This window comes from Myotis brandtii, unplaced genomic scaffold (assembly GCF_000412655.1).
Source record: "Myotis brandtii unplaced genomic scaffold, ASM41265v1 scaffold424, whole genome shotgun sequence".
In the NCBI taxonomy this organism is placed as follows: Eukaryota; Metazoa; Chordata; class Mammalia; order Chiroptera; family Vespertilionidae; genus Myotis; species Myotis brandtii.
In genome coordinates this window covers 1,461,737-1,486,030 of record NW_005366245.1, presented here as the reverse complement: position 1 = coordinate 1,486,030, position 24,294 = coordinate 1,461,737, and the positions used below count along the sequence as shown (strand labels likewise).

At 38.0% G+C, this 24,294-nt stretch overlaps 1 protein-coding gene across 8 annotated transcripts in view; it reads right to left on the bottom strand.

Annotated features, from left to right (window-relative positions):
* Positions 1-24,294, bottom strand: part of MAPK10 (mitogen-activated protein kinase 10) — a 287,077-nt gene that overhangs the window by 76,717 nt on the left and 186,066 nt on the right. For 6 of the 8 annotated variants that reach the window (XM_014545974.1, XM_014545971.1, XM_005874100.2 and 3 more), the window contains 5 exons: positions 11,077-11,206; positions 6,235-6,293; positions 5,303-5,441; positions 4,433-4,598; positions 2,023-2,094 (listed from right to left, as the gene is read on the bottom strand). In XM_014545974.1, coding sequence (XP_014401460.1) covers positions 2,023-2,094; positions 4,433-4,598; positions 5,303-5,441; positions 6,235-6,293; positions 11,077-11,206 — 566 coding nt within the window. The remainder of the gene's footprint in view (positions 1-2,022; positions 2,095-4,432; positions 4,599-5,302; positions 5,442-6,234; positions 6,294-11,076; positions 11,207-24,294) is intronic. The other 2 variants (XM_014545975.1, XM_005874097.2) reach the window with 1 other exon arrangement.

The following is a 24,294-nucleotide window of genomic DNA, read 5'->3' as shown; positions in this document are numbered from 1 at the left end:
GGTGGGGGGATGAATGGGGAGATAAGGATGCATAGGTAATACCTTAATCAATAAAGAAAAAGAAAATCTGAAGAGCTAAATCAGATCTCAGAGAACCATGCTAATAAAAAATCAAAGAAGCTATAACAATGCCATATGGAAATGAGGCTTTTTGTATTTCATTAACAATGCTTTACAGAAATAGATGTCTTTAAGTACTGATTGAGAAGTTTTCTTTTTTTTAATCTGAAATGTGTTATACCCTAAAGGCAAAAGCACAAAGGAAAAAAAAATCTACTTTTGGCCAAACCCGGTCTGGCTCAGTGTATGGAGCGTCGGCCTGCGGACTGAGGGGTCCCAGGTTCGATTCCGGTGGGGGCGTGTGCCTGGGTTGTGGGCACATCCCCAGTGGGAGATGTGCAGGAGGCAGCTGATTGATGTTTCTCTCCCATCGATGTTTCTGGCTATCTGTCTCTCTCCCTTCCTCTCTGTAAAGGATCAGTGGAATATATATTTAAAAAAAAAAATCTACTTTTGTATGAAATCAATACATTTAAATATAAATATAAATTTTAATATTATTCAAATCAACTGCATTGAATAAAAAATTGATCCTCAAAATGTAAATAATATAAAGTAAAATGAAATGGCATTTCAATACATAATCAACATAAAAGTGATTAATGAGATATTTACATGCTTCCTTTTTATATCTTCAAAACCTAGTATACATTTTGCACCTACAACACATCTCAACTCAGACTAGCTGTAATTTCCAGTGCTGAATACCCACCTGTTGCTAGTGGCTACCTATTGGACAGTATAGTTCTAGAAGATGTCATTACTGGTACTCTTACATTATTACTGGAATTTAGAGAATATCTCATTAATATCCAGCAGAATAAATAAATGTCCACATAAATATATGCTCAATATAGTATTAATTTCTTATTGAGTCCAATTTTCTTTTATTATAGGCCTTTTCTTCTTTTATTTCTACTAAATATCAATCATAATCTTTCTTACATAAAAGAGTTTCTTAATAGAGCCTTCTTATTAGTCAAATATAAGATTTAATAGTGTTATGGGCCACATACTTATTGGTAATTTCCAAAAAAAATGTCATGTAGCAAATATATTGAACTCAATCTTGCATTATCTGTTGCTGCACTTATATTTCACTATTGTGTATTAGCAGAGTATTTCTGTATTTTAAAAAGTATATTCTCTATTAATATGTAAACTTTATTATCTATATATTACAATCACAAATATGTGCCTTTGTTAGAGAGTAAGCTTTTGTTCATTTCAGAAATATACCAGCTCATTTAATAATTCCAGATCATAAATATCACTCCAAGGAATTTCTGATGGAATCTAGTATAGGACTCAGTGGTAGAACTCAAATCTACACTGCTTTTAAAAATTCTACATTTTATTGGAAAAGTAATTATCTATGTCTAAGTCACATATCCAAGTCAAGTGAGAGAGGCCTATTTTAAATCCACCAGACACTCAGCAATTTGAATAATAATTATGATTTTTAAATGTGGAAACTCATGTTTTAAGAAGAAAATGCTATAATGACCTATTTAAGACTGGATATAGTGTCAAGAGCAATTCAAATGAATGAAGCTATAGACAAAAGCTTGCCTAAGTGTTATAGAAGCATAAATTCATTTTAGAAAGCAGATGGAAAATACTTGCAAACAGTGGCTTATTTTTCTAATTATAAAGATAAATATATTTTAATAATTTGGGATTTGGTTGCTTCTCTTATTTATGAAAAAAATAGCACTGCTACTTTGATTTGTAGACAAAATAATTTAAAAAGAAAAAAGCCCACTGAAATTTAATTAAATCATTGTGGTAGGTAGTCTTCAGTACTGGTCAGAATATAGAAATCATCACTTTAAAAAAAATCACAATTACACCACTTACCCAACTTTTTGCTTCTATCTTTCCTCTCCTGGTAAAACTGTTAGGTGTTTAAAGGGAGAGAGAACAAGACATGTAAAGCTGCAGCAAAAGGTACAAGGATACAGTCCCTTCCTGGAAAGAGGATTTTGTGGCGAACCATTTCTCCCATAATGCATCCCACAGACCATATATCCACTAGAACAGGAGAGAGGGAAGTGAAGAAAAGGGAGGAAAGTAAAGTTAACTAAGATAACTGATCTCTGAAGGAGGAGGAAAAAGAACAGTTGATTAGAAGGTACAATTTTTGTTTCCCACCAAACGTTGACCAAAAAGATGAATTTAAACCAGCACTATAATATTACATAATCAATGTCTAGTATGAGAGCTCAATTTAATTTTCGAAAATTACTTTATGGTTGCCTCTTTAGTGCCAGGAAATGGTGACATGGAAAAGCAGCAACTAACCAAAAGTATCTTCTTCAACCTGGACAGTGGCTGTTTCCATTTTCTATCCTGTTCAGTTACACGGAATACTTTTTTTTTTGGTACGTGCAACCCAATCCAAGAAACTAGGAAATGGCCAGAACCATAGTTTTAAGGCAGAAGTATTTGAATCCCTGGTTTTAAGACTTAGTCTTCTCCTTCATAAATAATTCTTATAAGTAAATATCAGTTTTAGTTTCCACTTGAAATTCTTTTAAAAAAACATAGCATTAATTAGCGCATGTTTAATAGAATCATCTGAAAGTAAAGTGAAAAGAGATATTAAAGGTATTTTAAAAATTGTTATATTCATATACTTATCATACTTGTTAACCAAACATGTTTCACCTTCTCTTTCCAGTCTTTCTCCTCTTCCAACTAGCTTTTTAGTAAGGACAAAGGGAACTTGGAGGCAAAAACATTAGGCTGAAACACCCGTTGGGGAAGGAAGGCAGGGTTAGGTGCACGGGTTAGCTGGGCATGCCTGATGTCGCAAGCAGGTTTTTCTGCATGAATACATTCCTCCCATACGTAAGTGGCAGAACAGCACAGGTGCTAGGTATGGTTTCTGCACGGATCTAGAGATGCCAAAAAAAAAAAAAAACAACTAAGGCAATAACTTGCAACCCTTTCTAGTGAGGAAAGGAGAAGGGATGAGATTATGCACCATTTGTGCAGCAAAGCTCTGAAAAGCCAGAACAGGCAAATTCAGACCTCCCCCAGCCTCTGTAGATCCTTGATTTCTTGGCTTTATAAATTGATTTACCTTTGATTAAAAAAAAATAACTTGGGAAGAATGTATACAAATATCTGTTTTTCCAAATAATTTAGACTAGATTTGCCTGTTCCAATTCAAAAGGTATCAGACTTTTTCCATTGTCCACCGAAGTGAACCTGACCTTCCTGGGGGCTGACTTTTTCTCTTCTTCTATACAGATGCACAAAAGTATTGGCTTTCTTCTAATCTGAAAGTACACAAAATTTTTTTTAAACTTTGATAACCCCAAAATTTTCATAAAAGTACCTAACCTATAGCACCTGCACATAAAAATACAATGGTAATTATTTTTATAGAACTTATTAAAATGGATGGCTAGGACTAAATAGAGTATAACATAAATATGAAAGGTACTGAGTACATATAAAAATTATAATTTAAAACTATTTTATTTCCTAAATATATTAGATATGTTATTTTTAATATGCTATATTATTTGTTAAAAATTCTTTTCAAAATAATATATTGCGATACTTTCTGATAGGTACTTATAAATCCTTCATTTTAATCAATAAAAACATATTGGAATACATTTTGAAGATTCTCCTTTTTCTTTTAAAGTGTTCATGACTACAAGGTTTCTTTTATGAAAGCAGTAGTATAAAATATTTTTCTCTCTCTATGGTTTTTGGAATTTATAAAAAATTTACCAGGCAACTGCTACCCTAAATATTAGATACAGATCAGTTTAAAGCAATAAAGAAACTCTTATCCAACTTGAACAATCTGGATTATTTTAAATCAAGTATTCATTGTGCATTTGTAAAGATTCTCACTCCAAAGATGTGTGGTGTATTTTTGTTTGCCTTTCCCTAGGACTAGAGCCATCTCTCTAACATATGACATAAAGCCAAATGGTTAACTATAATAGTTTTATTCCTGTTTCCTCACTCACTTTGAGCTGATCTGCAACTCAAATAGCATTTTTTCCTCAGTACCTACAGCATGTGTGCTCAGTAGTATCCATTTCACTGTTTAGTGGGACAAAGAAGAAAACGCATGTAAGAAAAGGGAGCAGCTATAACATTTTAGTGCTCTTCTAGCAAAGCTTACTTCTTGGAGGCATCCTACACATTTTTAATGAGTGAGTTTTCTTAGTAGTATGGTTTTTAAAAAACAAACAAACAAACAAAACCCCTCTGAATACAAAAGCTGGCAGCCCTATTAAAAATAATATTTATATACAAGAAAGAGAGTATTATTCTTGGCTATCTGAAACATGTACTCATTTCCTTCACAGTCTCCGTGGCTGTGAGTCAGAAGCATCCCTACCGTTCTCCTTGTAGCCCATTCCCAGGATGACCTCAGGGGCTCTGTAATAACGCGTCACCACGTAAGGAGTCATCATGAAGCTCGTGCCTGCGGTCCTGGCCAGTCCAAAGTCGAGGATTTTCAATGTACAATCAGACTTGACTACAATGTTACTTGGTTTTAAATCCTGACAATAGGAACAAGAGAGGGAATGAAAAGCCAGCATCAGGTGGAACCTGTGATTTTCATTTACTTACTTAATCAACATGGTAGTCCTGCAGTAGCACTGGTGGCCTCCTCCCCTTACTGCAGAGCCCTACATAATGCAAATGATTGTTGCCTGAAAGGAGTTTACAATGAGTTTTCGGATTTTTTGTAATAACCTCAGAAACTTTGTTCAACCCAGATGAGAATTGTACTATCATCTTTACAATTTAGGCTCATATTGAAAAACGTTTTTAGAGGGCGGGGGGTTTATTGTCATCTGTTAGCTCTCTCCTTGTGACAACATAAACCTTTCAGCTTATATTTCATGTCTAGGCCTGACAGGAGAGCAGATTGGGGCAGCTGTCTATTCTGTCAGAAACAAACTGAGTAAATGAACTGTCTTATTTCAACTTCACATGCGACCTCTGCCAATCACAGGCTAGAAGACATGAGGCTTCTCAGAAGCTGACTCTCAATGAGCTGGAACAAAACATTAAACAACATCAACTACAGTACAGCTTAAGTTTCCTTCTACACACTAGTGGATTATGTGCTAATTCTCACATTAAAGAAATGAGGAAGGACAGTCTACTTAACCTAGCCCCCTACATAAAGAAAATCATCTACGGTTAGTTTCTCTTCCCTAAAACGTCTTCATTATATTTCTGTAGTAGGCGCGCTTACCCTGTGAATAATTCCCGCAGAGTGAAGGTGCTTGATGCCACACAACATTTGGTATAGAAGGTAAGACATTCGTTCATGGTCTAATTCCATCTGAATCACCTGACACAAGTTGGCATCCATCAGTTCCATTACTAAGTAACTGGAAGGGTAAAGCCACAGGTTAGTTCCAGATCATCTGTTTAGTCCTTCAAATACATCAGAATCCTCTCCTAAATCTGTATGTCTTTCTAACTCCCCAGCTCCACATTTGACTGAATCGAGAATATGAAATATTTCTAAGTCTTGCATGCATGCAACTCATGGTAACTCTACCACATGTTGCTAATAGAAGAAGCATTTATTAGTGTGTGGTTCCTGTCTATATATTTCCTACTTTTGTCTTGTCCTCCTTTTCCCTGAATTTCCTGAAACTCTTTCCCAAGTATTACGATTATAAATAAGAAAAAATTTCAAAATAGCATCTTCCACTGAATGCAATGCATCTGTATTACACAAGATAAGGTGTGTGATTTACTTTCTCTCCTCTGCTTGTCATCACTGTACTTCTAGGTAGATTCTTTTTACACAAAATCAAAGGCACCATAAAAATAAATATTACAGATAATTATTATCGGATCTCTCTTTGGTAGTATTTTTCAAAGGGAATTAACTCATTCTAAATAACTCACAGAATCAGCAATAACAAAAAACACATAATAAATAACATATCTTCTCCAACTGAAACAAGAACATGGAACAACAACAAAGCACAGAGAACCAGAAGTAACACCAGAAACAGAACCTCTGTCCTGTCCCTAGATCCCTTTCATTTGCTGCCAGCTTTCATGTCCCTTTGATCTCTACAAGGGAGTTCATCTATTTTATTGTTGTCAATTTCCCTTGAGTTACTAGAGTGCTATGCTCTCCCTTCCTTCATGAGTTTTATTACTTACACATCTTGGAACTCCTCCAGCGTTTTCTGGGGTGTGAAGACATTTAGTAAACTAATAATCTGGAAAAGAGATAGTGGAAAGGACAGAAGAAAGAGTGAAAGAGAAAAGGGAGAGAATGAGTTATTTTAAAAGCATATTTAGAATAGCATTTTTTCCAACTCAAAGTCACACTCTAGCGCTATGATGGAAACAGAAAAGTTGGAAAAAATTCTAGAACTGTCTCACAGAACATGGAAAAATATACTCAGAAAGGACATATGGTTTGTCTTCAGGTTCAAATACAATTAAAAAGCTGAAATTCTTAGGCAAAAGAAAGAGTCAGAGAAGATACGTAATTGTGATACTGCATTAGAGTATGGTTCTACTTGGTAGAATACAAGGTCATTAAACAAAGCAGGAAAAGCATTGTAAGAAAAGGGAGCAGCAGTGAAACACCCAACAAGACTTAGCAAGGCCATGTTTTTCCTCTAAGTGAGCTAGGTGGTGTTCCAGTTCAAGGTGGTGCTCTATTTCAAGATGATGCTCTAATTTAAGGTGAACCTCTAATTCAAGATTTTTTTATTGTTAATTTAGTTTCTTTTGCTTCTATTTCACACTCAAATATTATTTAAACTAATATTCCAATAGTATGTGTGGGGGAAAATGAATTTAGTAGAAAATGGGAAAAAGTTATCAAAAGTTTATTTACTAGTATTAAACTTATTGTCTCCTGCTTTGTGCTATATATATTTGATAGTAAAGAATTTTACCTTCTAGTATAAGTAAATTAAAAAAGATCTCTTTTGTCATATTTCCAAATAGATTGCATACACAAATAGCTGAAATGTTCTTTCTGTTAAGAATTCTGTACTAATGTGCCAACAGGAAATAAAAATTAAAAATATAGATAACTATCTTCTATTCACAGTATAGATGCAACCATTTCACAAAAATTTGATAAGTACAAGTTTAAGATTTATACAACTTTAAGCACCTAAAGTTTTGTCTTTAGAAGCAGATCATCACAGGTATTTCCATTTTAGTTGAACAATGTCCAGGCAGGAGTCTGATTCAGCTCCTCTATTCCAGTATCTTAAAGTGCACAGCGATGAATCAGTGTTTGTCCTGGCCTCACAGTCACACTGGCTACCAATTCCTAGAATTAAGTATTTGTTTTCTAAATGGATGCTCGTCTCTGTTATTAAATTTTTATTTGGAATTACTTCACTATTTCACTTTACTTTCCACAGCATTAACAGAGTTCTGCATTCTGACTGCTTTTACTTAATATTACAAGTACCGAAGCGAAATTTACACTTGGTTGTAAGTGAACTTTCTCTCTGTTAGCAAGTTCCAGAATTTATTTCCATAAACTTTTATACATGCAGGCATGCATACATACATACATACATACATACACACACAAAAGGTGGTAGCAGGTAGGATGCCATTTACGAATTATCATTTCAATTTGGAACTTCTTTTTAGATATCATAAATGTGAACCTCCATATTTCACATAAATGTGAACTTCCCCATCAAGAATGGGGAGTATGATTCCCAAGTAAGTGGAAATTTCTTTGCAATGCATTTATTGTATATAAGGGCAGGAAGGAGGACTAGGAAAATATAAACATATGAAAACACAAACTGTGAAACTTTTCCACACAGTTGCTTCATTACTAGTATCCATCCTACTTCCACTGCCTATGGTATTTCTCATGCTCTTTGCTATCATAAAAATAGATTGCATAGGCCATGTGGTTTTCTTGCTCTTGTCTTTATTTAACATACTGAAAGAACAACTTGCTTTACTAGAATGACTTTTCTTAGGAATTATCTTTTCCATCATTTCTATGTTCCTTTCTAGAAGCACCATATTCCTTGCATAGCCAAGTTAAAGATGGGTACATACTTCATAATATTTCCTTTTCTCAGAGAGGTGTTTCTTGCTCAGCCTATTTAAAAAAGTAACTCTACTCCACCCCACATTCACCAGAATTTTTATCTTCCTTCTTTGCTTTGTTTTACTTAATAGTACTTATCACCATTTGCCATTCCATACTTTTACCCATCAGTTTGGTAGATGGCCATTAGAACATGAGCTTTTCTGCCATTAGAACATGAGCTCCACGTGGGCAGGACCCCGTCTCTGCTATCTTCACTGCTCTATTCTTAGTACTCAGAATATCTAGATCTATATCTGGCACATTTCATTCATTCAACAAATATTTGTCAAATGACTAAACTAAAAAGTCATTGGAACAGTGTAATAGAGGAAAAGAGAAACAATGCCATTGAGCCTGAATCCACATATTTGTATTTCAAATATCATTTGACTAAACACTCATATATTTGCTTCTTCTTAGTGCCATTGATAGATGTGCCTTATGACAAATTCATTTATTTATAAGCTTACATTGATAATCCTATATAATAAAAGCCTAATATGCAAATTGACCAAAAGGTGGAACGACCGATTGCTATGATGCACACTGACCACCAGGGGGCAGACACTCAACACAGGAGCTGCCTCCAGCCTGCAGACCCCAGGCCAGACAAGTCGGGTCCCAGTGGGGGGCCCCTGATCACCCTGCTGGTCGCCCCACAGAGGGAGGTGACTGGCAGCTGTGGCAGGGTGATTGGGGGGGGCGGGGTCGGTGAGTGGGCGGCGCCAGGCTGGCCATGGTGGGTGCCAGCGGGGGGGCCCCCCCGATCGCCCTGCCAGTTGTCCCACAGATCGGCCCTGATCGCCAGCCAGGCCTAGGTATCCTACCCATGCACAAATTTCATGCATTGGGCCTCTAGTTTCATATATTCTGTGTGATTTTCTTACTTAAGAAAAACTTTGTAGGGAGTTATAATAGTTACTGTTTATACAGTAGTATTATAATAATTTATAATATAACTAGAGGCCCAGTGCACGAATTTGTGCATGGGTGGGGTCCCTCCAAGTGGCCAGCGATCGGGGCCAATCAGGGCTGTCTCACCCAGTCCTGATTGGGGCTGATCGCGGCCGGTGGCCGGGGAGGAACTGCAGAAGGGACCATGGGAGGGCTCCAGGGCATGTCCATCCCTGTATTGCCCAGTCCCAATGGGCCAGACCCCAGCAGCAAGCTAACCTACCAGTCGGACTATCTGCTTCCTGGTGGTCAGTGCACATGATAGTGATTGGTCGACCAGTTGGCTGTCTGCCCCTGATGGTCAGTGCACATCATAGCAACTGGTCAACTGGTCAACTGTCTATCCCTGGTGGTCAGTGTATGTCATAGCGAGCAGTTGAGCGGCCTTAGCATATCACTAGCATATCATGCTTTGATTGGTTGAACAACATCTAAGAGAATTTGATACCTGTTATCTTCAGGCAAAAAGAAAATGATCACAGAAAAAAGTCTGAAGATGAAGCCTGGACTAAAGAGCAACAAAAGGAGTAAAGGGTAAATTACATTAATGTTAACTCTAAAATAAAAAATGATATTTTCCCATGAAGTTTAATATACATAGAATTAATAGATATTGATAAGAAAAATCAAATAATAATAGATTTTTATAAGAAAAAGATTAACTTTATAACAAGGTAATCATAAAATATAAATAGTAAAAAAGCACATAACTTCCAAACTAAAGCAGGGAGAGAGGAATCTATATATAAAAGGCTAATATGCAAAGTGCCCCCTCAGGAGTTCAACCAGGAGACTGGGAGTTCGATTGCACTGACCACCAGGGAGCAGCGCGGGATGAAGGAAGGCCCCAGCCAACAGCCAGAAGGCCCCAGTCAGCCCTCATCACTGGCCCCAAGCCTAGGGACCCTACCCATGCACTAATTTCATGCACTGGGCCTCTAGTTATTATATACTAGTGGCCTGTTGCACGAAAAGATTCGTGCAATAGGCCTTCCCTTCCCCTGGCTGCCAGCACCGGTTTTCCTCCAGCACCTGACACCCAGGCCTTCGCTCCTCCAGCCAGAGCTGCCTTTAGCGGCTTCGCTGCTCTGCTTTGCGCCTACATATGCAAATTAACCGCCATCTTTGTTGGCGGTTAACTTGCATATCTCGCTGATTAGCCAATGGGAGGCATAGCGAAGGTATGGTCAATTACCCTGTTTGTCTATTATTAGATTAGATTTATATGTACTATATTTATTATATATTTTATTTCTTAATAATAGTCATTACTACAACAATGAATTATCTCCCATTTATCCTTACTAAGAAGAATGAAAACATAGAAAGAATTCTAGTGGCCTTTGCCTGTGGTTGAAGAAGCTTATACTTGGAAGTGAAGAAAGTCCCATTATGGTTGAACCCTACTGAGTTCCAAGGAGAAATGTTCTTGATGATCCTGTTCTGAAGTGATCTGCAAATATCCCCCTGCACGGCTGTGCAGCCCTACAAAAACAAGTTGCCAAAGCACAGCATGTGCACTGAACAAGTGGAGGCCACTACCAGACTCTAGGTAAAAGAAAAAGGAAATACAAATCTTCATCTGCTAATAATTAAATTGAAATTATAAAGAAACATAACATATTGTTCTATAGGATATTTTTGTTTTTGTTTGTTTTTATTTTGGAGAAGAATGGAGCTCTCCACTTAATTTGGAGCACAATAACCAAATATGGTTAATTTCATAACAGGGAAATATCCACCAAATTTATCCCCTCCATGCCATATGGTTTTTAGATGATTTTTTAAGCAGAAAGCTACCATGAGGACAATGAAATTAAATGTAGCATATGGACAGGATAAACAACCTTAAAGACAAATTGCAAAGTAAAGAAAGCTTTTCCTACTCAAGTTGGCATACTAATGTTCTTTCCCCGATCTCACAACCTCCCACTATCAGAGCTTTAAAAATAACAACTCACGTTTTTATGGTTCACACACTTCATGAGGACCAGTTCCCGGTAAGCTCTCTTGGCATGCGTTTGGTTCTGAAAGGGTCTGCTGAGCTTCTTAATGGCCACATTTCTGTCAAGGACAGCATCATATGCAGCACTGCAGAGATCCAAGAACAATTCAGGATTAAAAACAAAAGAGTCCTTAGAATTCCTGCCTACAGAACTAAGGATATTGGAGATATATATATATATTAGAATACTACTCAGATACTCTCTCCTCACATCACAGATTAACAAGGCTGTGAATAAAGATATAGAAGCATGGAACAGACTGCTGAATCTCGGAGGGAAGATGAGGGTGGGTGGGTAGAGACCAACCAAAGAATATATATCTATATCTATATCTATATCTATATCCATATATCCATATATCCATATATCCATATATCCATATATCCCATGGACATAAACAATAGGTTGATGTAGGCCTGGTGTGGGCGGGCAGGGGTTGGGGGGAGAGGGCTAGAAGGAATCAATGGAGTAAAAAGGGGGACACATGTAATACTTTCAACAATAAAGATTTTTTTAAAAAAATAAGAAGATATGAGTGAGCAATATAAAAAAATTCTACTTGCAAGAATATAAATATAAAAGAAAGAAAGAAAAGGAATCATGGCAAGAATACAACATATAATTGCATCAGTGAGTGAGGGGACAAGAGAAGAAAGGTACGTGCTCAGCTTCCCCCCTAGCCACGTGACTGTGTGTGAGTCATTTCATCTCACTAGGCTTGCAAGTCTCCTCTAGTTTGATGTGACAGTTAGGCTTTCTCTAGGTTCATCATTCTTTGGTTATTTTATGTGGACATTCATGTTTTCCCCATTCAAAGGTACCAGTTGTTAAGGTGTGATGTTGATTGCCATGAAAGCACAGGTTGGTTGAAACTCAAAGTTCCCTCATTAACTATTACAAAGCTCAAAATAGGGAATGCAATTAGAGGGGATTTCAGACGCATCAGTAATATTTATTATTTAAATGCAAACATGGAAATAAATGCCACTTACATTTGAAGCTTTCAAACTATTTGAGAATGATCATTTACCATGCTTTGAAAAAGCAATCAATATATGGTCCTGTTTCTCCCATTCTCAGAATACATGGGTCTGGGGCAAATGAGGAAGTTGGTCTCTTCTTGCTATCATACTTAATGACCTACTCACAAGTGTTTTTCCCATCCTTGCCACTCTAAGTTGTGCTGAATTGTCTGAGTTGCCAGGAAGAGTTGTCTTAGTTTCCAGGAATGACATAGTAACTAGTGTCCCCACAACAATTAATCTACTGATTTGGAAGTGACATTTACAATTTAAGGTTAATGCCACTAAACTGAAAGACAAACAAAAAGGATAACTGTGTTGTAAGATAACGATACACTCACAGGATAAGGCAGGACAAAGTCTCAGAGTTCCTCTGATCCATGCCTCTCCAAAATATCTCCATCAAAAGTCTGACCAGTCTCTGCTTGAGCATCTCCAAAAACTTGAGCCCCTTTAACATTAAGGCAGCTCCTTCTGCTGTTGAACAGCTTTGAGAGTTATAAATGCCATTAATCTACTAAGCAGAGTTGTCCTTCCATGGAATGTACTGATTACTGTCTGCCCTGCCTTCCAGGGCAACTCAAAGTGAAGTATTTCCTTTCCTTATGATAGACCCACAGTGGTTGAAGCCCGTTAAAAGACTGAGCACAATGCCTGGCTGGCCTATAAGCACTCAATAACACTAAGATTTTCTTGCTTTTCTCCTAAATCTTTTCTTCCTTAAGCTAAATATCACCAGTGTCCCTACCACCATTTGTCAGAATGTGATTTCAAAGCCCATCTCCATCTGGTCGGTTCCTCAGAATATATTCCAGGCTGTGAATATCATCTAAAAATGTGAGCCCTGCACTAAATAAACATTGTTACTCTAGGCATGGAGTGTCAGTGAAGGGTAAGGCTATCAACTCTCTCAGAAACTCAGTCGCTCATTCATTATGTTGACACAGTTAATACAGGGAAGTCTATCCTGGCTTCTTTGATAACCACACATTGCACACTATTGACTCACAGTGAGCGTATGTGAAATGAAAATGCTGTCTTTAAAAAAAAAAACAAAACAAAAAACTGTGCTGCTATTTAACTCTGTATGTCAGCACTGGTACTTTTGTTCTTATTTGTTCTTGTTAACTTAGCAATGGCAGCACAGGTAAGGGAATCAGATGGACCTGCAGCCTATAGGTAGTGCACAAGGACAACAGTGGATTTGGAAATACAGAAATTATAATTTCTAAGGTTAAGTCATTTTACCAACAGTAAACTGATCAAAATAGTCACCTTAAAGAGAAAAAAAACACACCACTAACTTTTAATCCAAAACAACTTATTTAAAATCATTAAAATATCTAAAGAAAGAATAGCAATCAATCATAAAAGTGTATAAAAAGGAGTTAGAAAGGCAAATTCTGACACTGCCTGGCCAAATAAGAGATTGCCTCCCAGGTAGATCAGAGGTCCTGCCAGCCAGCAGATGTTTGCATTCCTGTTGTGACGTCAGAGACTGCAGCCTGTTAGCATTCTGATCGGAGTCTCCTCGGTCTGATTCCATCCTCTGCAATCAACGTTCTGCTTATCAGGCTCTTTCAGATGTTGCAGGCAAGAATAACGTCCATATTTGGTCAGTTTGACTGTCACATTCCTCATAGTTTAATAAATTGGCATCTGGTTTTATATGTGAATTTTTAATGAAGTTTGTCAATATGAGTTTCAGTCTGTGAGATACTGACCAGATCCTGCAAGATAATGGGCCGGCCCTGGACTTCTGGTGGGATAACCGAGAATGGCAATTCCCGGCTTTCTGAGCAGTTATGACACTGGCCAGTTTCTCCTAGAAGTGTTGCAGCATTCTCCCTCCCTCTGTGACCTCTTTCTTAAAGCAATTTTGGGTATGAATCTCAGTACTGCTGCTTACCTGACACAAAGCTATGGGCAACCCACTTGCACCTTATGGCATCAGTTTCCCCATACTTATAATAGAGATAATAACAATTTCATGTATCTATAGTGCCTCACCTAGAGTGAGCACTCAAGAAATAATGACTATTGCTAGTTTTAAAAGTCAATGTCCTTGCTGGAGTCATTGTGTAATGCAGGGCAAGATCAACATAAATTTCTATAGTGTGTGTTATAACTGGATATTTATCTACTAACTAGAGGCCCGGTGCACGAAAATTCATGCACTGGTGATGGAGGCGTCCCTCAGCCTGGACTGCCCTCTCTCACAGTCCAGGAGCCCTCCGGGGATGTCCTACTGATGGCTTAGCCTCCATGGGAGGCCACCGGCTGATCAGGGGAAGGCACTGTCCCCAGCACCCCCTCACTGCTGCTGCCTCTGGCATCCCTCTGCAGGAGGCGACCCAGCGATCAGGGGAAGGCTACACTCCCATCACGCCTCTGCTGCTGCCACTGCCAGCCGTGAGGCTGCCTGAGCCTTGGCCCTCGCAGCCACTGCGGCTTGCCTGAGCCTCGGCCCGGCTCTCGTTGCCTGAGCTTGGGCCCTCATAGTGGCAGCCGCCATTGGTGGCTCCCGAGCCTCGGGCCGGCCCTGGGCAGTGGCAGCCGTCCGCTCCCCATAGTGGCAGCCGCCATTGGTGGCTCCCGAGCCTCGGGCCGGCCCTGGGCAGTGGCAGCCGCCATCCGCTCCCCTGATGTACCTCCTGGTCAAGTCCCCACCCACCCACGCACCTCACCACTCATGCAGCCCCAACCACCCCCGAGCACCCATTGTGCACGCAGCTTCCTGGTGATGGGTTGTGAAGGCATGAGGGTGTCACAGCATGAGGGCGTGATGACCACATAGGCTTCTATTAGTATAGATCAGCATTTCTTAATCTGTCTATTAATTGCAAATCCATTTAACTATACCACTACCTTGACATTTCACAAGTTTGCCCCATGATATAAAAGTTTGAGGCAAAAGCCTTGTTAAAATCTAGATACATTATAGCCATACAGTTCTATTACTTATCACTTTAATAAACTATCCAGTATGACTTGTTTTTAAGGAACTCCCTATTCCTAGTGATTAATGGCTCACAGGGTATCCTTTTTAACCAATACGAGAACCAATGCCAACAGATATCTCTTATCATCTCTTTCCTCCCTCTGAAAGAATAAGAATGTTGCCTGTATACAGTTGTGTGGTATGCTGTGGTTTGGCTCATTGAAATTCCATTTGACCACCTTGTATCATGTCTTCCTTCATCAAGGAGACTTAAGAGTTAAATATATAACTCCCAGATGCTTTTACAGCTAGAGCTCTGGATTCCAATAAGGTCCTGTGACACTGATGCAACTATGAAAGATTTGTAGGCAGAAGTGAGGGTGGTCATCTCCTAACACTGCTTGGTTGGCAAGCAAGGTCTCATGGAGATGTGAGATCTTCTGAAGCAAAGATTGACATCACTCTCCAGAGTGTTGGCAGGAGGAGTTGAAGCACAGGCTGCGGTGGACTCCAGGTTCCAGGGCGCCGTCACTAGCACGATGGAGTAGTGACAGCAGAGGTGTTGAGTGCACAGTTTCAGCTCTGTGATTCCAGAACCTCTGTTACAATTAGATGTTCTGGAAACTCCATGGTCTCAGAGGTAGAAGCTTTCCTGATGATTCTGCTCTGGCATGTCTGGGAATCATTTGGGAAACCCAGACTAGAGCTCACCTCTCTAGGCCTTCCAATGATTTTGAAAGCACCCAATTTATCATATTAAATCTCTGCCTATTTAAATGTTCCTGTCTCCTGCCATGACCCCAGGCTGACACTAAAGTCTTTCCCATTTTCTGTAATTCCTGAGTGATTACTGGCAGCAGTTTAGCAAATACATCTTCACACTGGCATCATTGGTGCTGTACAGTAAGAAATTATGTCAGAGTAAGGGTCATACAGTTCATAAACTGGGTGGATGAGAAAATCAACAACTTATGTAAGAATCAAGAGGAAATTAAAAAATGATATAGCTACAATAAAAAAAAACCACAATGGAAGGTCTCAACAGTAGACTAGAAGAAGCGGACGACAGAATTAGTGAGTTAGAAGATGGGGCAGAAAAACACACCCAATCTGAACAGCAACTGTAGAAAAAAATTAGAAAGCAGGAGGAGAGCCTAAGGGAGCTTTGGGACAACATGAAATGAAGTAACCTTCGGAGGGAAGGCATGGGAGGAGGGGTGGTAAGAGATCAACCAAGGGACTTGTATGCATGCATAGAAGCATAACCAATGGATACAGACACTAGGGGGGTGAGGGCATGTGCTGGGGGGTGGGGGTGGCTGGGGAGAGGTCAATGTGGGGAAAAGGAGACATATGTAATACTATATGTAATACTTTAAACAATAAAGAATTTTTTAAAAAGTGTCATTGGAGTATCTGAAACATCATAAGCTATAGCCCAACAAACCAAATTCTGTCCTGAGATGTACCCCTGCACCTCTATTGCTCTTTTTCCATATTCCCACATTCTCACTTTGACCTTTTCTAGAGGCCTGGACCTTAGAAGAAAACTATAAAGAAATGTGCACCCAGTGCCCTCAAATATCTCATTTTCATGCCCAAACATTACTACTGAGATACTGATTCCACCATTGACAGCCATGCTGGTGAACTAGCTGAACTCACCTCTGCCTCAGGCTTTTGGGGTTGTTTCTCCTGCCTGGCCCTATCCTGTGATTCAGGTTTCAGCCCAAGTGTCCTCAGTAGAGACCCTCCCTATTCACCCCATCAGAACTCAATAGTTTTGGGGTTATTAATTTGTTTGTTGAGTTTTTTGTTGGGATTTTTTTTGATTGGTTATTTTAATCTTTGAATAGATTGGCTGTATCATTTTGGTTATATATTGTTAGGGATGCTTTTGATTACAAGTAATAGAACTCTGACTAATAGTGACTTAAGTAATAAAGACATTAATTACATAACAGAAAGTCTAGAAGTAGGCATATCCAGGTTTCAGGGATACATTATAACTTTTGTGAGCCCCAAGCACTTTTGGCTTCTGATTTTCTGCAAATATGTTCTCAGCATATTGGAGAAAGAAAGCCAATTATAGAACTGCATTAAGTGCATCAAAGGGAAGTGTAGGTGCTGTGATGCATGCTAAGATTCCCCTTCAGGAATAAACGACTTACTGTCCCAGCAGCTGGAAGTGCTGCTGCAGACATCCCTCAGCTCTTATTCTTCTTTAGGTACAGCCTCTGCCCTCTTCATAGGCAGCCTTCATTCAGTGACTATTGAACATGAAACTATAAAAGCCTGGCCACACCCCAACTCAGGCTCCGGAACTCCCGGGAGGGTCAGATAGGGCTTCTATTGAGATTGCATTGCAGCTAAACTTCTGTCTGCTTTCTTTTCCTTCTATTTCACATGAGTTAACCCCAAGTACACCCCCTAATAAATCTCCCACAAGCGATCACCATCTCCAAATGTATTTTCTGTGGAATACAACATTTGACAAGCAGTAATTCATGGTCAAATACAGCAATAAACCATGAAGTTCACCTGGATCAGTGGTTCTCAACCTTCTGGCCCTTTAAATACAGTTCCTTATGTTGTGACCCAACCATAAAATTATTTTCGTTGCTACTTAATAACTGTAATGTTGCTACTGTTATGAATCATAATGTAAATATCTGATATGCAGGATGGTCTTAGGCGACCCCTGTGAAAGGGTCGTTTGACCGCCAAAGGGGTCTTGACCCACAGGTTGAGAACCGCTGACCTGGATCTTTCTCTAAGTAAAAGGCAGGGTCCAATGGTAGATGAAGGTAGCAAAACTCAGAGCTCAACATCAAGAAAAGTCATTTCACAAACTAACCTAAATGATCAAGCCCAGTTACATAGATTCTTATTAAAACCATTTTGCACTTGATGGACAACACAGTTGAAACTAGGTAATGTGTGGGGCTCAAAAGTCAAGCCCTCAAAACAGAGCTCTTCCAAATACTAGAAATTGAACTGTTAGTACTTAATGGCTCTTCAGCGAACTAGTGATGGGGATATCACACAAAAACTTGATGAAGGATATGGAACCATGTTAAACAACTCATCACCATAGAAATCGGAGCAGGATACAAAATTAATATCCAGAAATCAGGTACATTTTTGTACCCAGTAATAAACTATCATAGAGAGAAATTAAGAAAACAATCCCATTTACAATTACATAAAAAAAATAAAATACCTAGGAATAAATTTAACCAAGCTGGTGAAAGACCTATCCTCTGAAAACTGTAAGACATCGGTGAAAAAATATTGAAGATACAAATAAATGAAATGGAAGCATATACATGCTCACAGATAGGAATTAACATTAATAAATTAACATTATTAATTAACATTAATTATTAACATTATTAAAATGTCCATACTACCCAAAGCAATCGACAGATTCAATGGAAATAGAGATACTGAAAATAGCAGGGGGTACTAGAAATATCAGGGGGAATACTTTGTAAAGTATATGATTATCTAATCACTATATTATGCACCTGAAATGAATACAAAATAATAATGAAAGTAAATGGTAATTTAAAAATTAAAATATAAAAAAATGTATAAATGAAGATGCTTCAGCAAGGTAATCCCCATTTTCTTGGCATCCTTCATAATTCTGATTGAAGAACAACTTTTTGTAAACACATCCTAATTTTTAGATGCATTTTTTTCCTGCAAAATCACTTGGAAATCTTTAATCATAGTATTCAGTAAATGGAGTACCACAATATTTTAGCTCTTGAAACTTCTAGGGAATAAGCAAAACTTGCAATAAAAGCACACTAAAATGTGCTGAAAGAAAATGAGGCAAGAAAGAAACTGAACATATCAAATATTGAGTTCTCAAAGGACAAGATTTAATTTTTAATTCCTTAAATATGGAATTAACTTATTCCATAACTTGTGAGAATAATTTTTAGATAGTTTCTAATTTTATAATATGTTTATATTCTCAATAGGATTTGATGGAATTCCTAATTTCAGAATATTTTTATGCTGCACTTCATCAGAATATTATAAAGGCCTATATTTTTCCAATATCTAAATTTGGCAAAACATTAACAAGATCATAAATATAGGCAACCTCTCTGACAAGTTCTGTCTTACAATATTATTAATTGCTAAAGGAATTCTAAATGAAGGAGGGCAGTTTCTGTGAAAAAAAACCTGGGCTGAACCACTTATCCTATATAATGAAAGGTAATATGCAAATTGACCCTCATGCCATAACGCCGTCATAAGATGGTGGTGCGCACAGTGGGGGCAGGGCAGCGGGGGCGGGACCAGCAGCCACTCTGCACAGCTTCCACTGGGGTTCCTGCAGCCCCGCGGGGGCACAGGGTCCTGGTGGCCGCTTTGCACGGCTTCCGCTGGTTTTTCTGCGGCCCCGCATGCACGCTGTGGGTGCGGGGCCCACTGGCCGCTGTGCACAGCCCAGAGGCGGGGCATCGGGGCAGCACTCCAGGACTCAGGGCCATCCATGGTGTGCCGGCCATGCAGGGAAGGATTTTGGGACTCGGGGCGGTCCCATGGTGCGGAGGGGGGTGGGAGGGGTCCCAGATCTCGCACAATTTCATGTGACAGGTCACTAGTATGTAATAATACAAAAATAAACTAGAATTGAGAATATATTTGTTCTTATCAGGCATCTTAGCCCATTTGGAGACTATTTTTTAAATAAAAATATTAGGATCTATATTGAAGGTGTCACTAGTTATTTAAAATTTAGTAACCATATTATGCAATTTTGAAGATTTCCAGAAATTACAAAAGGTTAAAAATAATAAAGTCACATGTAAAAAATGAGTTCTTCTGAAAATAGCAGTGAAACACTATTACAGACAGATAAGGCTGGACAGAAAGCTTCAGTTGATTAAAATACATGAGGACATATCAAGAATAATTTTCTCATGTTATATTTTTAATATTTAGGCAATGAATATAATAAATTTTATTTGTATTTTTAAGTTAATCGAATTTCAATAGCACTATTTTTACATCCCCAAATTAGAGATAACTCATATGGTCCCCTGCCACTCAGGACCACTGTGCTTCTGGTTTACACATTGTTTCTATAAGATGGAAGAGGCAGAAGCAAGGGACCGCTTTTCCAAGGTTACTGCTACATCCCTACCTTTGGTCATTTCCTGGCAATAAATTTAAAGTGTGATTTATAGTCAATATTTTTAAATTTTATTTTTTAATTGAAATTTAGATTCAGTATTATTTTAAATTAGTTTCAGGTACACAGCAAAGAGGTTAGACAATCATATAATTTATAAAGTGATCCTCCCAATATTTTCAGTACCCATCTGGCACCATACTTAAATATTTTTATTTTAACAAGATCTTCCCTCTAAATCTACATGGCAACTCAGGTGAGTATTAGAGCCTGGATGATGTCATTTAGCCATGGAGTTGAAGTTTATTGAGCACATCACCTTTATTTGTTCAAGTAACTACTCTGAAACAGTGACTCAAGTTGGCCTTGTGGAAAGAAGGTGCTGTCTAAAATTAATAAACTAAAGGCAGTAAGATGCTCCTTTGGCTCACAGGTTGCTGCTATGTCTTGACACCTGCAAAATTGATGAGACCCATTAAGTGACCCACAAGAATCACAAATGGTTCCTGCACATGGGACGTACAATTATAACAGGAATAAACGTCATTGCCTGGCCCATGGGCCTACTCTCTCTTGCTCCAAGGCCAAGGCTGCACCAGCACAGGGTTCTGGCTTTATGAATGCCCTCCCAGTCTGAATGGCCTCAAACATCTCCCAACAGGTACATCTAAAAATGTGTATTAGCTATTATTTATGCCCCCCTGGACTTCTTTCCTTCATTACTACTCTGGCCCTCTTTGTGTACTGTTTATCTTTATTCACTTCCCCTATGCTAATATTTATGAAATTGAACTGTCTCTGCAACAGTTTCTATTTGCACCATCATTATGGTGTACTTATAGATTGCCTTTTATTGCTTTGTTTTTTCTATCCTCCAAGTTGTTGTGCTCCTTTATAGTTGTTGTGTTCCTTAATGGCCCAAATCCTGAAGGATTTGGCTCTGTATCTCCTACGTGTTTGTTAAATGAAATTATATTTGTAACTGCTAAGCATTTATTTCCAGAGCTTTAAATGTTAGGAAGAGGGCATCATAAAAGCAAAAGGAGACAAAAGTTTAAAATGAGCAGCTATTTTAAAATAACGCTGTGTTACACAGATGCCAAAACATTATCTCTGGCTAAAATATCCTTCTCAAAGCTCCTGACTCACAGATATAACTGTCTACTGAGCACCTCTAACTTGATGACTCGGAAAGACCTGAAAATTAGTAGTCCCCAAGCAACAAATCTTTGATTTCTCTCTTAATGTTAAATTGCCCTCCTCCAATCATTCTCTTATATACCCATTTGTTCAAGTTTAGAAGGGAACTCAATTTTACTCTTTTCGCATCTCCTCCCCTTATCCAACCATGAAGATGGCTTATATTTACCTTCAATGTATATTTCCCGATCCACTAAATTCAAACTATTTCTTTATTTCTTTTCTTTTTCTTTCTTTTTTTTTTGTGCCGTGACTCAAATACAAACCAAGTCTAACTCCACTTCCATTACCATGTTGTCACATGTACTACAGACTACCCCTTAAATGGTCTTTTTCATTAATGCGTGCTTTTCAACCCATACTTCACCATTCTCAGTCCCGTTATATCTAAATTGGGCTATCACTGCCATATTATTTTGTGTCTGAGAATCCTGCTTAATTTGAGCACTTATCAGAAAACTCTTGATTATAACAGTATTAATGAAAATAACTTATAAAACTTCATAAAGTTGTTATGAAAATTAAGTTAGCCTCACTTAAAAAAAACACTAATACCACTGCTTAATTGTAAGTCCCATAAGGGCAGGAGCCACATGAGTCTTGGGCACCATTTTCCCCCCAGTTTTATTGAGATATAATTGACCTTCAAAATTATATTAAGGTGTATGACATAATTATTTAATATACTTATATATTACAAAATGATTACAAGTATAGTTAATACAGAATTACAAATATTTTTCTTATGATGAGAACTTTTAAGATCTACTCATGTAGGAACTTTCAAGTGTACAGTATTGGTAATTATAGTCACCATGCTGTGCATTACATCCCCAAAACTTACTTATTTGTAAATGGGAATTTGGATCTCTGACCACCTTTACCCATCCTCTGCTCCCCTGATCCTCATCTCTGGCAAAAACCAATCTGCTCTCTGTATCGATGAGTTCAGTTATTTTTTTATTCCACATGTAAATCATATACTATTTGTCTTTCTCTATTTGACTTCACTTATCAGAATGCCCTCAAAATCCATTCATGTCGCAAATGGCAGGATTTACTTTTTTTAAATGGCTGAATAATATTCCATTATATATACTTTTTTTTTCTTGTTTTATTTTGTTTGTTTTTTGTTCATCATTTATTTTTCCATTGATTTTTAGATAGTATGGAAGGGAGGGAGGGAGAGAGAAAGAGAAACATCAGTGTGAGAGAGACACACTAATTGGTTGCCTCCTGCAAGTACTCCAACTGGGGCCAGAGATCAGACCTGCAACTCAGGTACATGCCCTGGACTGGGAATCCACATCCCTTTGGTGCACAGGCCAGCACTCTAACCACTGGGAAACACTAGCCAGGGAGAATATACATTTTCTTTAACAATTCAGCCATCAATGAACACTGAGTTTATTTCCATGTGTTGGGTATTGTAAATATGCTGCAATGAGAGTCTTGTTCACCTCTGCATTGTGAGTATAGTTTAGCGTCTGGCGTATAGTCGACCCTACATAAGTACTTGTTAAACAAGTAAACTGATGATTGAAGCACTCCTAATAGTAGAGCAGAGTGAACTTATAGCTCAAATTTTATAAACATGAGTCAAATAGTTTTAAAGTATGTAAGAGTTATGCTTCATCTTTAAATTCATGTAAAAATCTGTATTTTAATTCCATATTTATCCATGTTTGTTTTAATATAAAATCTCATTTCCCCATCAACATTTCAATCTTCACTTGAAATTTGAGTTCCAGGAAGACCTGCCATGGGGCTTGAGCACTCCTGGCCCACTGCCCTGCACCCCTCCCTGCCCAGCCCCCACCCTGAGGCACAGAGACTCCAGTTTGAAAATGGACTGGGTTTTGCTTTTTTACCAAAATTTTATTAGCATTTTTATATAACAACAATGTGACTTTCACCAGTAAATATTTTCCAATTATCAAATCATTTATCAGGTTCACTTTCGCAAAATTAACTAGACTCATCCTCACTATTGATTTGAAGCCTAGGTAAATCCCAAATGGGAACAGGTGATATAATTGTTGACATTAGCTCAAAAGAGAACTAGCAAATATCACATGATCTTGCTTATATGTGGAATCTAATGAACAAAATTAATTTACAAACAAAATAGATCCAGAGACATGGAAGCATGCAACAGACTGAGGATCCTCAAAGAAATGGGGGAGAGGGGGGTAGGAGTGGGAGCAGGAAGGAATTAACCAAAGAACTTATATGCATATATGCAAAACCCATGGACTCAGACAATAGTGGTGTAAAGGCCTAGGGAAGAGGAGGATAGGGTTAATGTAGGGGGGGAACATCTGTAATACTTCAACAATAAAGATAAATTAAAAATAATAATAATAGTAAGTCCTAGGGCTGTCATGTACATCATGGTGACTATTAAAGAATAAAAATAAATAAATGGTAAAAAACAAAAAGAGAGAGAACTAAACCTAAGTCATTTTGATTTTATTGTAGTGTTATTCTAGTAATCCTAGAAACCAAGATTGGGTTTCATCCTTGAGCTGCTATTAATTTAAGCTGGAAAAGCCCCAGGTTTCTAACTTTTATGCATGCAATAATTTTGTAAGTTAGGCACTCTTATCACTCCTATTGTTCAAGTAAAAAAAAAATAAAAGTTTAATAACAATCAGTATTTATTAGTTCTAAGAAGTTTTTCTTCCACTCATTTGCTTCTATAGTTCCTAACATTTTAGACTCCCTTGATCCTCACTAAAACCATATGAAATGAGTATTATTATAGTCTTGTTATAGCTATTTTTACTATTCTTGCAACTTTTCCACACATTGAAATTATTTTGAAGTGAAAGGTAAAACATTTTTGTTAT